The 11199-nt window shown below is 56.7% G+C and overlaps 5 protein-coding genes across 5 annotated transcripts; all 5 read left to right on the top strand.

Annotated features, from left to right (window-relative positions):
- Positions 1 to 411: 411 nt before the first annotated feature.
- On the top strand, positions 412 to 2142 carry BROUX77_006076 (uncharacterized protein; the record flags this gene model as incomplete). Its single annotated transcript, XM_073751021.1, has 1 exon — positions 412 to 2142. The coding sequence occupies one exon, from the start codon at positions 412 to 414 to the stop codon at positions 2140 to 2142; it is 1731 nt and encodes a 576-aa protein (XP_073603946.1).
- Positions 2143 to 2198: 56 nt separating this feature from the next.
- Positions 2199 to 2732, top strand: BROUX77_006077 (uncharacterized protein; the record flags this gene model as incomplete). Its single annotated transcript, XM_073751022.1, has 1 exon — positions 2199 to 2732. The coding sequence occupies one exon, from the start codon at positions 2199 to 2201 to the stop codon at positions 2730 to 2732; it is 534 nt and encodes a 177-aa protein (XP_073603947.1).
- A 474-nt stretch (positions 2733 to 3206) lies between these two features.
- On the top strand, positions 3207 to 7329 carry BROUX77_006078 (uncharacterized protein; the record flags this gene model as incomplete). The annotated part of the gene is made up of 3 exons (XM_073751023.1): positions 3207 to 4328; positions 4622 to 6657; positions 6726 to 7329. The coding sequence occupies 3 exons, from the start codon at positions 3207 to 3209 to the stop codon at positions 7327 to 7329; spliced, it is 3762 nt and encodes a 1253-aa protein (XP_073603948.1).
- A 146-nt stretch (positions 7330 to 7475) lies between these two features.
- Positions 7476 to 9668, top strand: BROUX77_006079 (uncharacterized protein; the record flags this gene model as incomplete). The annotated part of the gene is made up of 1 exon (XM_073751024.1): positions 7476 to 9668. One exon carries the CDS (start codon positions 7476 to 7478, stop codon positions 9666 to 9668), a length of 2193 nt encoding a protein of 730 aa, XP_073603949.1.
- Positions 9669 to 9901: 233 nt separating this feature from the next.
- BROUX77_006080 (uncharacterized protein) lies at positions 9902 to 11167 on the top strand (the record flags this gene model as incomplete). Its single annotated transcript, XM_073751025.1, has 1 exon — positions 9902 to 11167. One exon carries the CDS (start codon positions 9902 to 9904, stop codon positions 11165 to 11167), a length of 1266 nt encoding a protein of 421 aa, XP_073603950.1.
- Positions 11168 to 11199: the final 32 nt, after the last annotated feature.

Raw genomic sequence — 11199 nt, forward strand, 5'->3', positions numbered from 1 at the left:
CCTGACAGGGTTATGGCGAGGTGTATATTAATACTATACACGAATCAAGGTTTAACGGAATCTCAAACAAGCTAGCTACTATACATAATATACTCCAATCCCCTGGCAGGGAGGCAGTTACATCTAAGATCCCACAAATATAATCCCCAAGTTATGACAGAAAGGAAATACATGAATAGCTTTTGGTATGAATTTCCAACGAGCAGCACTAACCCCAAGTGCCCCAGTTAAGGTTGACTGCTCGTAGAAAATTGGCGTCACTGGTAGGAATCGAACCTACGACTTCTCGGTAGCCAACCGAAAAGCCTTGCCAGGTGCTATACCACTGCACCACAGCGACCCCCAGTGGGATGGTCAGCCCTCTTCGTTCAAGCGTTTCTTCAATCAACTGAAGGAAAAACTTTTGCAAAAATGGCCAAATCGACAGAAAAACTCACCAAAACGACTCTGAGCAACAGCTCAATTGATTCTAAGACTAGTTCGAGCAGTGCATCGAACAAAATAGACAAGAAACCGACCGCGCGCGATGAAACGCGCCGCACGACGCGCCTGGGGCTGAGTTTTGCCCAGATGGCGAGCCAGGAACCGCGTTCCGACGACGACGAGCTGCTGCGTTCACCGTCGCAGCATGCGCCCGTCACCTCATCGATGAAAGTCGATGCAGGTGTTGAAGATGCGCCGGTGGTTGAGATTCCCTCGACACCCGACTCGCGCGACTCGGACGCGACAACGCCGACGCCTAATGCACTGGATGGGAACCTGTTCGTGTTCAGCCAGGCTCAGCGCGATGAGAACGACACCAACAACACCAACAACACCAACAACAACAACAACGACCAGACGATTCCGGCGAAGCGCGCCCGAGAGATTGCTCTCATGTTGGAGCGCAAGCGCCGGCGCGACGAGCAGAACGCCGCCATCATGAACGAGGTCTTCCTTGTTCTAGAACGACTCAAGGAGTCAGCCTCCGAGGCCCAGCTGATGCGCATCCTGCGCCAGTTTGGCAACGAGTGCGGGCTCGTCGTAATGTCGCGCCACGACCACAAAACGCTGGTTGAGATGGAAGTCTCAAAGGCTGCCCGCCCCAAGCCAGCACACGAGGCTGCAGCCGTGGCTGCGTACAGCGAGGCTGCGACACAGACACCTGAGGTGCCAGCCGCGCCTTCTGTCCTGGGCAGTGAGCCCTGTGCCAGCAAAAAAAACGCCACCCCTGCGCCTAAGGCCAATAAGCGCAGACGCCGCGGCAAAAAGGCCAAAAAAAATGCTGCGACCGCCGCAACCGCCGCAACCGCCGCCACTGACCAGGCTGATGCTATGGTCATCGACACCGCTGGCGACCAGTCCAGCACACCCGACACCACTACCTCGACCACCACCTCGACCGCCACTACTACTACCGATGACGCCGCCTCGCCTCCCGCCCCGGACACGGCTATGGCTGATGCCGACGCGCCCACTGAGTCCCCCGACACGTGGACCGTAGTCGCCAAGCGCGCCCAGAAGAAGGCTGCCGACAAAACCACGACCCCCGCCCCCAACACGACCACCACCACGACCACCACGACTGCCCCTCGCGAGAAAACGGCCGTCGTTATTGTCACCACACCCGAGTCGAGAGCCAGCGCGCTGCCCCAGCGACGCGTGCGCGACGCGGTGAACCGCCTTCTTGGCAAGACTGCAGTGTCTGCGGTCCAGCGCACCAAGGCGGGCAACATCTTGCTGCACGCTGTGGACAGTGAGGCCGTCAGATTGATGACCTCCAATCTGCAGCGCGTGGTCAAGGAGCTGTCCTGCTTTGGCGCCTGCGAGTTCACGCGCGCCACATCTCCCGGCTCCAGAACACACAAGTCGTCAAAGCTCTGCTTTGTCATCCACGGTGTGCCGATTGAAGACGGTTTCGACAGTCTCAAGGAGCTGCCCAAGGACATGGCGGACTTCAACGGCGTCAAGATCTCCGACTCGCTGCGCTGGCTTGTGGTCCCTGCCAAGGGTAAGCAGGCTGGCTCGGTGGTCGTCGAGGCCCTGACCCAGGCTGACTACGACAAGTGTGTCGGCAAAAACGTCAACGTCGGCGGCGCTATTGTCCCAGCAGTGCCCTACCTTGACCGCAAATCTACGACAGACGGCCCCCCTCGCCAATGAAAGAGGGCCCTACGGCCGGACAACGTCTACGCATCCTTCAGCACAACGTGCACAAAATGAAGGCTGTTCATGAGACAATACTTGAGGCTGCTGCAACCGGAAAGGCGGACATTGTCTGCATCCAGGAGCCTTATACCATAAAACTCAAAGCTGGGTATAGAACATTGACGCAGCCGGGCTTCACCCTGGTTGTGCCGTTTAATGTTAGGAATCTCGAGGCCATGCCTTTGCGCCCGCGGGTCCTGACCTACGTCCGCCAAGGCCTGCCGTTTTCTGTGCTGTTCGAGTTTAGCGATGCTGAGAGTGATATTCAGACCCTGCGCATCCTTGCGTCGGAGCCGTTTTCGCTTCTCAATGTCTACAACGAACGCCAGCTGACTGTGCAGCCTGTCCCCGAGACCCAACCCCGCCCCTATACCATTGAGCGCACCAATCTTTTATCGCGCAATATTGACACCAGTACTTTGCTTCTCGGCGACTTCAATCTCCATCACCATTGGTGGAATTCCCAGCGAGAGCATCCCCACGAACCACGAGCTGTTAGGGTCTGGGAGACCCGGGTCAAGGCTTTGCCTGATTGCCCGAGTTGAAGCCGGTGTGGCTTGAGCAACGGTGGTTCGAGTGTCGGTGGTCCGAGTCCGCAAAGGCCCGACTACTGACGGTCCGAATACAAGTGGCCCAACCGGCCTTGATCCGAACGCCCGATGACTCACCACGTTTGGGTCAATCAGGTAGGCCTCAGTTGTTCTACCCAGGCAGTATAAAGAGCTGCTGCTCTCTCCTAGTTTTAGTTAGTTCTTTCTTCTTCTCTCCATCGCAATATATCTGTTTCTGCCCTTCTACGTCCTTTTACGACTTGGCCCCTTACATCATATTGCGATCTTCTTTTTCGCTACAGCCCTACAGTTCTACAGTTCTACAGTTCTTTACAGCCACAGGTACAGATACAGCTTTTACAGATTGCATTGCCCCTACAGTTCTCAACAGTCTTATCGTTTATTTTCCCCAAACCCGTTATCAATCTTCATCACACATTATTTTTTACTGTTACACAAACTCTCAACATGAGTGGCCGCACCACCGACGACATGCGGGCCGCTTACGCAAGCTCCCCTGTCCCCAGTGTCGACAGCACTGAGGACAAATATGCTCAACGGTTCGCCAAGCTGGAGAGCAAGTTTGCCAAGATGCTGGCTATGCTGGAGAACCAGAGCGAAGCCGCCCAGCAGGCAGCCGCCCAAACCCAAGCCTCCCAAGCAGCGCTTGCTACCGCCACCGCTGCTGCTGCCGCCGCCGCCTCAGCGGCTGGTAACGAGAATGGTCGCGCAAAACTGCGCTACAAGATTCCCTCGCTGAGTTCCACCGAGCCCGAGGAATTTGACGCCTGGTTCGACCAGGTCCTGGAAATATGGCACTGCGAGCGTGGCCATGTGGCCGACCGAGACTTCATCGTCTCGATCTATGCCCAGGCCGAGGGTTTGGCCCGCAGCCGCATGCGGTCAATCAAGACCCGACTAACAGACGACGGCCCCGTTTCCTGCGACCGGTTCCTTCAAGAGCTGCAGGGAGCGTTTGAGGACAAAGTTGCCGTAGATAAGGCACAAGACCAGCTCTCGCGGTTAAAGCAGAGAGGCAGAAGGATCGAGGTCCATCTGCAGGAGTTTGAGGACCTGCTGACCCGCGCCAAAGCTCTGGACGCGGCGGACTCACAGAAGATTAGGTGGCTGAAGGACAGCCTCGACACGCCCATTCGGGAATACGTGGCGAACTCGTTCCCTCCCCGGGTCTTCTCGGAGTACTTAGACCGGGTCGTGTTAGCTGCCGAGGAACTGCGGCAGCGTAAGCTCGATGCCGAGTCGACTTCTGGCCGCCGCTCCGGTTATTACCCGTCCGCCCCCGCTGCCCACCGCCATCCCGACGCCATGGACTGGGAACGAACCCGTCGCGTTGCCCCCCAGCCTACTCGTGCGCCTGCTGCCCGCCGCACTGCCCGCTGGGCGAGCGAAGAGGAACGAGAGAGACGTCGTCGCGCTGGCCTCTGCATCCGCTGTGGCGCCTCAGGTCACTTTGTACGGGAATGCCCCTACGATGTGCCTCCCAACCGGAACGCGCCTCCTGCCCGTGTCCGCGGTGTACACGTGCCCACGCCGCCGCAGCTAGACGATGACCTGGATGCCGATTTCGGTGTCGTACAGTTGCCCACTGCTCAGTCGGAAAACTGAGACCCTCCGGTGACAGTCGCCCCCGGAGGGGTAAGAACAAGAAGGGAACGTCCCCTTTGCTTGTGAGAGGCTCCTTATCTGTTGACGTTGTAATCAACGGCTCTCACAACTCAGTAGCTTTAGTCGATACCGGAAATACAGTCTCCTTGATCATATCCCAGGCCCTCGTGAAACGATTGAAACTACCTTGTTCTGCGCTGCAAACTTCCCTTTCCCTAAAACCTTTTAATGACCAACCTTCTTCTGTGGCCACTCAGGCTGCCCGCTTCGAGCTGGATCTCGGCGGCCTCCGGGAAGAAGTCCTTGCCCTTGTCGTACCCGACATTTATGATGACGAACTTCTTATTGGATACCCGTGGCTGAGCCACCACAACGCCCTAATAGACTGCAACCGGCACCGTTTGGTGCTCCCCCACTTCTCCGTCCCTCGCTCTGTTTCGACCATTCGGAACTTGGACACCCCTACGGAATTGAAAGCTGCACGTGTCAGCAAGATCTTGCACCAGGACTTGAAGGTCTTTGCTGCGAGCATACAGGATATCAACAAAGCATTGGAAAAGTTGGCCCGAGAGAACGAGCCTGTTACAGATGACTGGAAGGAAAAGGTTCCCAGTTGGATAGACCCACAGAATGTTGTTGCTTTTGACCCAGAAGCACTCTACACGCGCCGCCTCCCGCCGCTGCGTCCCGGGATGAACCACGAGATTCATCTAACTGTCCCTGACTCGGAAGCTCCCTGGGGACCACTGTACAGCCTTTCCCACGATGAGTTGATAGTACTGCGCCAAACGTTACTGAACCTACTGAACAAGAAGTTCATTCGAATGAGTAGTTCCACTGCTGCTGCCCCCATCCTGTTCGTCAAGAAACCTGGCGGTGGACTTAGATTCTGCGTGGACTACCGTCTGTTGAACAAGCTGATGAAGAAGGATAGATACCCGTTACCCAACTTCAAGGAAACACTACGCCAAATCAGCCGTTCAAAGTGGTTCACTAAGCTTGACGTCGTTGCAGCGTTCCATAATATCCGTATCGAGCCAGGCCACGAATGGAAGACCGCTTTCCGTACGCGCCTGGGCTCCTTTGAATGGAACGTGATGCCGTTTGGTTTGTCCAATGCTCCTGCCCAATTCCAACGCTTCCTGAATTCCGTATTGCAAAAGTACCTCGACCTGTTTTGTTCTGCTTACGTTGATGACATCCTAGTGTACACCGATGGCTCCCTCGACGAGCACAAGGAACAAGTTAACCACGTCCTAGCCAAGCTCGTGAAGGCCGGACTGACGGTTGACATCGACAAGTGCGAGTTCGGTGTACAAGAAGTCAAGTACCTGGGCTACATCATCAAGCCTGGAAAAGCAACAATGGATCCTGCCAAGGTGCAAGCAGTGAAAGACTGGCCCGTACCCAGTTCCAAGAAAGAGCTCCGTGGCTTCCTAGGATTTGCCAATTTTTACCGCCCGTTCATCAAGAACTTTGCCGAAGTAGCCGTCCCTCTCACTTCACTGACTGGTCACCTAGTTCCCTTCGTCTGGTCTCCAGAATGCCAAGCTGCCTTCTCGTCACTCAAAGATCTCTTCTGTGCTTCGCCCGTCTTGCGCCTCTTCGACCACTCTCTGCCAACAACTGTCGAAGCTGACTCTTCAGGCTACAGCACTGGAGCTGTCCTATTGCAGCAGCATCCAGATGGCCTGTTTCCATGTGCCTACATCAGCCAGAAGCTGTCTCCTGCCGAGTCCAACTATGAGATCCATGACAAAGAAATGTTGGCAATTGTCCGAGCCCTGAAAGAGTGGAGAGGAGAGTTACGTGGCGCCCAGGGACCCATCCGAGTGTTAACAGACCACAAGAACTTGTTGCATTTTACCTCTGCGCAACAGTTAACAGAGAGGCAAGCTCGTTGGGCTAACCTGCTAAGCGAGTTTGACCTAACACTGGAACACCGTCCCGGGAAACTGTCCCCACTGCCCGATGCTCTCTCCCGTCTTCACATGCCTTCAGGTCCCGATGATCCCCGCCTACAAGCTCGCAACCAACAGCTCCTCCAGTGTTTGCCCGACGGTGCCCTGAAAGTCAGATCTGCTCGCGTTACACTGCCATCCCCGTTCCGTAAGGAAGCCCTCAGTACACTGTGGGAACAAGCATTGTCAGCCGACTCTGACTATGCGGCAGCATGCGCAGTGGTTGCCTCTCAGGCGCCCAAATGGCCAGACAGCTTGAAGACTAATTGGCGAGTGTCACTGTCCGAATGCTCATTGGACTCCGAAGGTCGACTGCGATACAGATCAAGATTGTGGGTACCCCAGTGGGAACCTCTGAGGACAGCCTTGCTACAAGAGATTCACGATTCCGTGACACTAGTCCACCCCGGCCAAAGAATCATGTGTCAAAAATGGCCAAATCGACAGAAAAACTCACCAAAACGACTCTGAGCAACAGCTCAATTGATTCCAAGACTAGTTCGAGCAGTGCATCGAACAAAATGGACAAGAAACCGACCGCGCGCGATGAAAGGCGCCGCACGACGCGCCTGGGGCTGAGTTTTGCCCAGATGGCGAGCCAGGAACCGCGTTCCGACGACGACGAGCTGCTGCGTTCACCGTCGCAGCATGCGCCCGTCACCTCATCGATGAAAGTCGATGCAGGTGTTGAAGATGCGCCGGTGGTTGAGATTCCCTCGACACCCGACTCGCGCGACTCGGACGCGACAACGCCGACGCCTAATGCACTGGATGGGAACCTGTTCGTGTTCAGCCAGGCTCAGCGCGATGAGAACGACACCAACAACACCAACAACACCAACAACAACAACAACGACCCATCCAGATCGCCTTTGAGGCCCATCCCGCGCCCTTTCTCTCCGTCTACAAAGCCCTGTCTCGCCTCGGAATACACCCCACACTCTGGAAGCAAGCTACTGGGATTGTGCTCGCGAAAGACGGAAAGGCTGATTATTCAGTCGTAAAGTCCTACCGCATCATCTCACTGCTCAACTGTCTAGGCAAAGTGCTCGAGAAAGTCTTTGCGACCCGCTTAGGGTACCTCGCTAATTGCCATGACAGCTCGCTTCTAGACGACACTCAACTGGGAGGCCGCAAACAGCGTTCAGCCATGGACGCCGCTCTCGTATACGTCAGCCACCTGCAGAAGGTCAAGGAGATGAAGCTCGTTCCAAGCACGCTCTTCCTTGACGTCAAGGGCGCTTTCGACCACGTGTCAAAGCCCTGCTTGATGCGCAGCTTACGTGAGCTCGGTCTTCCCCTGGTGTTCCGAAAATGGGTTGCTTCGTTCCTCCAGGACCGTACTGTCGGCCTGCACATCGAGGGTCAGCCGTTTCCGATGACCCCGGTTAACATCGGCATCCCCCAAGGTTCCCCCATCAGTCCTCTACTCTTCCTGTTGTATGCTCGGCATATAGTGGCTCGGGTGGCCGGCGACACACCACAACTTCAGCTGTCGTATATAGACGACTTCAGCGTAACCGTGGCGTCCAAAAGCCCGAGGCGTTCGGCGGCGCTTCTCGAAGAACTCGTGACGGAGCTGCGGGCCAAGGCTCGCGACTACGGCATTGAGTTTGAAGAGAGCAAAACTGAGCTGATCCACTACACCGATGCTGCAAAGTGGGCCTCCCAAACTGTCCGAGTAGGTGATGTCACTGTGCGTCCCCAAAAGATGGTCAAGTGGCTAGGTTTCCATTTCGACAACAGACTTTCGTTTAAACAGCACGTCCAGGCACGGACCCAAAAGGCTGAGATCGCGTTCCGCGGCTTGCTTCGGCTCGCTTCGAACACGCGTGGACTGTCCATCGCGGCACTCCGTCAGCTCTACATCTCCTGTGTGGGTACCGTCGCCGATTACGGATCAATTCTCTGGTATGACCCGTCAAAACCCCAGCTCAGTCTGCAAAGGGTATACCAGAAACTGCAAAGCCAAGCTGCCGCCCGTATCCTAGGTACATTCCGCGGTTCACCAACACGCGCCGTCGAAGTCGAGGCCGGCCTCCCGCCCCCCTCTATTCGATTCGCCAAAGCACGCATGGCCTACGCCGCTCGCACTCTCCGCCTCCAACGCAACCATCCCGTCCGTGTTGCGTCCCAACCCGACAAGGACGAGCTTGCCCCCGATGACTCAGACCTGCCTCTCCTGGGGCATAACATGAGTGTCAAGACTCGACTCGGCTGCATCATGCGCGAGTTGAAGCCATTGGTGGCAGGCATGTGGAGACGAGAACGTCGCCGACAGGAGTGGGATAGTCCCTGGCAGCCGCCACTGACCGACCGCATCTCCATCGTCGTCGACCCTGGACCCAAGGAGGACGCTGCCGTCAGGCATGCCCAGTTCTTGCCAAGACTTCCGAACGATGCCGTCACCGTGTATACGGACGGCTCTAAAGAAGGCTCCAGGTGCTCACTTGCAGCGTGCGTGGTCGATACAAAAACCGGTGAAATCAAAACGAAAGTCAGTCATCGACTGCAAGATGTGGAGGTTGCAGACTGCGAGAGCGCCGCCATCGTGGAGGCACTCACGCTCCTCGCCAAAACAGAAAAAATAACAAAGCAAGCTCGCCCCTGCTATGTGTTTGTCGACAGCCAAGCTGCCATTGCGCGGCTCCGCAAGCACGGCCACTTCGCGTGGCAGGCCCGCCGCGTCCTCGGTACATTCACGTCGCCAGTCACGGTGATGTGGTGTCCCGGGCACATGGGCATAGTGGGGAACGAGATTGCAGACGCGGTTGCACGCCAGGCTCTCGAGAGTGATGATGAACGCAAGTTCAGCTCACTGGGCAGTGTCTTCGCTCGGGTTAGGAGGTTTACCATGGACAAGTGGGAGACTCTCTGGGCTTTTGAGCGAGACACCGCCGCTGGTCCCTCCCACGGCTCGCACTACCTGCGTACCATCGGTGGTGATCCAGTTCTCCGTGCTAAGGCGCCTAAGGTTTCCGGACCAAGATGGCTAACCTCGGCGTACTTCCAGATGAAGGTGGGTAAAGGCAACTTGTTGCCCTACCTGCTGCTCATCAAGAAGACGGACTCGGACCGGTGCCGCCGCTGTCAAGAACATGAAAGCGAGAGCGTTGAGCATGTGCTGCTGCACTGCGCCGCATTTTCTGCAGAGCGTCAAGAGATGGCCATGGCATTGAGTCCTAAGTCGCTAGATCTCCCGACGCTCTTCAATACGAATAACGGAACCGAGGTGCTGCTGAAGTTTGTTCGCAAGACGGGTTTTTGCACAAAGGCCTGGGTAGAAGGTGTGGGGAGAAGAGAAAGTAGTGGTGTGAGGAGAGTGGAGGAAGTTGAGGAGTGAGGAGGAGTTGGTGCTTGTGTCTTTGGACAAATTACGGTGTCGAACACGACGTATTTCCTTTGTCGTTGATTTTTGTTGGAGTTTGGATTTTGTTTTATTGTACCTTGCTATGTGTAGATTTACTGCACCTCGCCATAACCCTATCAGGTTCCATGCGAGTAATGAATAAAAAAAAAAAAAAAAACAACAACGACCAGACGATTCCGGCGAAGCGCGCCCGAGAGATTGCTCTCATGTTGGAGCGCAAGCGCCGGCGCGACGAGCAGAACGCCGCCATCATGAACGAGGTCTTCCTTGTTCTAGAACGACTCAAGGAGTCAGCCTCCGAGGCCCAGCTGATGCGCATCCTGCGCCAGTTTGGCAACGAGTGCGGGCTCGTCGTAATGTCGCGCCACGACCACAAAACGCTGGTTGAGATGGAAGTCTCAAAGGCTGCCCGCCCCAAGCCAGCACACGAGGCTGCAGCCGTGGCTGCGTACAGCGAGGCTGCGACACAGACACCTGAGGTGCCAGCCGCGCCTTCTGTCCTGGGCAGTGAGCCCTGTGCCAGCAAAAAAAACGCCACCCCTGCGCCTAAGGCCAATAAGCGCAGACGCCGCGGCAAAAAGGCCAAAAAAAATGCTGCGACCGCCGCAACCGCCACAACCGCCGCCACTGACCAGGCTGATGCTATGGTCATCGACACCGCTGGAGACCAGTCCAGCACACCCGACACCACTACCTCGACCACCACCTCGACCGCCACTACTACTACCGATGACGCCGCCTCGCCTCCCGCCCCGGACACGGCTATGGCTGATGCCGACGCGCCCACTGAGTCCCCCGACACGTGGACCGTAGTCGCCAAGCGCGCCCAGAAGAAGGCTGCCGACAAAACCACGACCCCCGCCCCCAACACGACCACCACCACGACCACCACGACTGCCCCTCGCGAGAAAACGGCCGTCGTTATTGTCACCACACCCGAGTCGAGAGCCAGCGCGCTGCCCCAGCGACGCGTGCGCGACGCGGTGAACCGCCTTCTTGGCAAGACTGCAGTGTCTGCGGTCCAGCGCACCAAGGCGGGCAACATCTTGCTGCACGCTGTGGACAGTGAGGCCGTCAGATTGATGACCTCCAATCTGCAGCGCGTGGTCAAGGAGCTGTCCTGCTTTGGCGCCTGCGAGTTCACGCGCGCCACATCTCCCGGCTCCAGAACACACAAGTCGTCAAAGCTCTGCTTTGTCATCCACGGTGTGCCGATTGAAGACGGTTTCGACAGTCTCAAGGAGCTGCCCAAGGACATGGCGGACTTCAACGGCGTCAAGATCTCCGACTCGCTGCGCTGGCTTGTGGTCCCTGCCAAGGGTAAGCAGGCTGGCTCGGTGGTCGTCGAGGCCCTGACCCAGGCTGACTACGACAAGTGTGTCGGCAAAAACGTCAACGTCGGCGGCGCTATTGTCCCAGCAGTGCCCTACGTTGACCGCAAATCTACGACAGACGGCCCCCCTCGCCTATGAAAGAGGGCCCTACGGCCGGACAACGTCTACGC

This window comes from Berkeleyomyces rouxiae (assembly GCF_048999995.1).
Source record: "Berkeleyomyces rouxiae strain 22BRR77 chromosome Unknown BrBRR77_ptg000007l, whole genome shotgun sequence".
NCBI lineage: Eukaryota > Fungi > Ascomycota > Sordariomycetes > Microascales > Ceratocystidaceae > Berkeleyomyces > Berkeleyomyces rouxiae.